Source organism: Nuphar pumila, chromosome 8, assembly GCF_984573655.1.
Source record: "Nuphar pumila chromosome 8, dmNupPumi1.hap1.1, whole genome shotgun sequence".
Taxonomy (NCBI): Eukaryota; Viridiplantae; Streptophyta; class Magnoliopsida; order Nymphaeales; family Nymphaeaceae; genus Nuphar; species Nuphar pumila.
Window position 1 is genome coordinate 39,389,356 of NC_143256.1, and position 2,732 is coordinate 39,392,087.

At 36.7% G+C, this 2,732-nt stretch overlaps 1 protein-coding gene across 1 annotated transcript; it reads right to left on the reverse strand.

The window, feature by feature from the left end:
* Window positions 1-1,477: 1,477 nt before the first annotated feature.
* On the reverse strand, window positions 1,478-2,008 carry LOC149829912 (uncharacterized). The gene has a single exon (XM_090015334.1). It carries the CDS (start codon window positions 2,006-2,008, stop codon window positions 1,478-1,480), a length of 531 nt encoding a protein of 176 aa, XP_089871460.1.
* Window positions 2,009-2,732: the final 724 nt, after the last annotated feature.

A 2,732-nucleotide genomic window follows, 5' to 3' on the forward strand; every position in this document is an offset into this window, starting at 1 on the left:
AAAGGAAAAAAAAAAATTTGAAACACAACTATCGACTTTTTTTCTTTTTGTTTTTCACAATCAACACAACCTGATAATCAATTAAAAGGAAAAGAAGAATAACGAAGCTGAAGAAGAAGAAGAAGAAGAAGAAGAAGATAAAAATGAAAATCACACTCGATTTATTTATTTATTTATTTATTTTTCTGAAACAAAACAAAAACAGTTAGATACTCGATTGAAAAGAAAGAAAAAGACAAAGAAGAAGAAGAAGAAGAAGAAGAAGAAGAAGAAGATAAGAAGAAGAAGAAGAAGAAGAAGAAGAAGAAGATTGACTTACCGTAGCCGGAAGGATTAGGGAAGAATGGCCATCCACCTACACGCCGCCGCCGGACTGAAGCACCTCCACCACCGGATTGAGGAAGATGAAAAGAAGGAAGAAGAAAGAGAGGGAAAAGAAGGGGTAAAGGGAAATTCGGCAATGGAGACGGGTGAGAAGAGAGGGAAAGAGGGGAAAGAGGGAAGTTCTGGCGTACAAGGGAGACGCCTGAAAAATTTCGATTTTTTGGGTTTTTAACAGAAAGCAAACCGGTTTGAACCGGTTTTCTGTTTGCTTTTTTTTAGTTTTGAAAGAAATGCAAACCGGTTAAACCGGTTTGTGATTATTACTTTTTTTTTTAGTTTTAAAAAAAACCCAAACCGGTTAAACCAATTTGTTATTATAATTTTTTTTTTCAGTTTTTTCAGTTTTCAAAAATCACAAACCGTGTAATGGTTTGTTTTTTTTTTTCTTTTCTAAAATAAACTATTTAAAAGTTTTTATTTGCTAAAAACCTCAAAACCTCATTTGATTATTATTTTTTTCTAAAAAATATAACTATTCTAATCTATATATTTAATATTTCTTTTTTCTTATTTTCTATAAAGAAAACCAAAATTATTTTATTAACTAAATTGCAAAATAAAGCTACTTTTTCAAGCATTTTCTAATTTTAATTCATTTTAGCTCACTTACTCAAAACCAACATAAAATTGGGTTTTAAATCATTTTTTTATGAAATCATGTATATTTTTTATATAAAATAACCCTAAAATATATGCATGATCACTGCTGCTGCTGTGTCGAAGGCTGTCGCTGCTGTGCTGGCTGGGAAGTACTTGGCGTATTCCTGCGCTGGTCATCTGCCTGTTTCTTTCTGCAATCCCGGATATAATGACCTATCTTCCCGCAATATAAGCATCCGCCTGTGTCCCGTGGGCAAGGTCGCCCTGGATGATCTGTGGTATATTTCAGACAACTAGCTGCGGTAAGCTGCTTCTGCTGTGGCTGCTGGCGTTGTTGGTACTGGGGTCTACGGTTCTGATGCTGGATCTGGCGGGTGGTGTTGTTGTTGTTGTTGTTATGCTGCTTCTTTGACTGAGGATGGAACTTCCTTCCACCCTGGTTCCTCTGGAATTGTCTCTTCCTTGGCCAACTCTTTTGGCCAGGATTCTGCTGCTACTGACGTGGTGCGGAAGTCTTCTGCGATTTGGTCCAGTCATACTCAAGCAAGGAGGCCGTCTCTAAAGCCTCATCGACCGATGTATGTGCACGTGTGTACACCTTAGTCCGTAATACCGACTTCATACCTCGAGCAAATTTAAGAGCTTGCTCTTTTTCTGTCGTGTATAAGTGCAGACAAAACCTCTCCAAGCTGTGAAATCGCGTGACATATTCAGAAAGAGAAGAACTACCCTGTTGGAGGTCAAGAAACACCTGCATCTTCCGGCTCCTCTCGTGAGCTGGAAAATAGGCTGTGTAGAACGCCTTTACGAACTGGTCCCACTCTACAGGCTGGTTGTCGAATTTTATCTCCCAGGTGGTTGCCCACCATCTTTCTGCGTCCTTTTTGAGACGGTATATCCCAAAATCAACTTTCTGATCATCACCGACTTGTAACACACAAAAAATATGCTCTATTTCTCTGATCCAGTCTTCAGCTGCTTCCGGCGATGACTTCCCATCAAACGTGGGAGGGTTCAAGCTCATAAATTGCTTGTAAGGGACTGCTGCAACAGGAATCTAGGCAGGTGTTCCCTGGTTGCACTTTTGTAAATGATATTTTTAACAATATTTTTCAATGAAATACATGGGAAAATCGTCAACCAAAGATATAAAACCGACTTTCCACCGAAATGGCGAGTACGGGTCGAATCCACAGGGAACGGGATATTTCTGAAATAATTCTAAAATAACACTTTATTAACATAAAAATTTTACAATCTATGTCAATGTTTACAAGTTACATTAAATAACATTCTAACTATGAAAATAAACTACAATAGGCAGCTAAGTCTTCAGCAGGTCTCCAGGGGCAAAATTGTCTTTTCACATCAAGTGCAGTCGCACATCACAATTGAATTGCATCTGTGAACCTGTTCTAACTTAACAACCTACATAATAAAAACACAAAGTCAGTAACTAAATCAAAACTTAATCTAAATTACATCTATAACTAATTCTAAACTATTTCTACATTAAACTACAGTTAATTTAACTATATAAAATTAAAGTTATACTAACTAAGTGAACTAACTAAGCTAAGAAACTCTAATTACTATAAATACTGTTAATACACTAACTACAATGTTAGAAAACAGTAAAAATACACGAAATCAGACCAATGGTTAAAAGACTATTTTGTCCCTAAAGAAGGCAAAAATGGATTCTGACAGCTTTTCGCAAAATGACTGTTTGAGGGGTCAAACGAATT

What these genes read in the sequence shown, in the direction of transcription:
- LOC149829912 (XM_090015334.1), bottom strand. Translation starts at nt 2,008, where the DNA reads ATGAGCTTGAACCCTCCCACGTTTGATGGGAAGTCATCGCCGGAAGCA.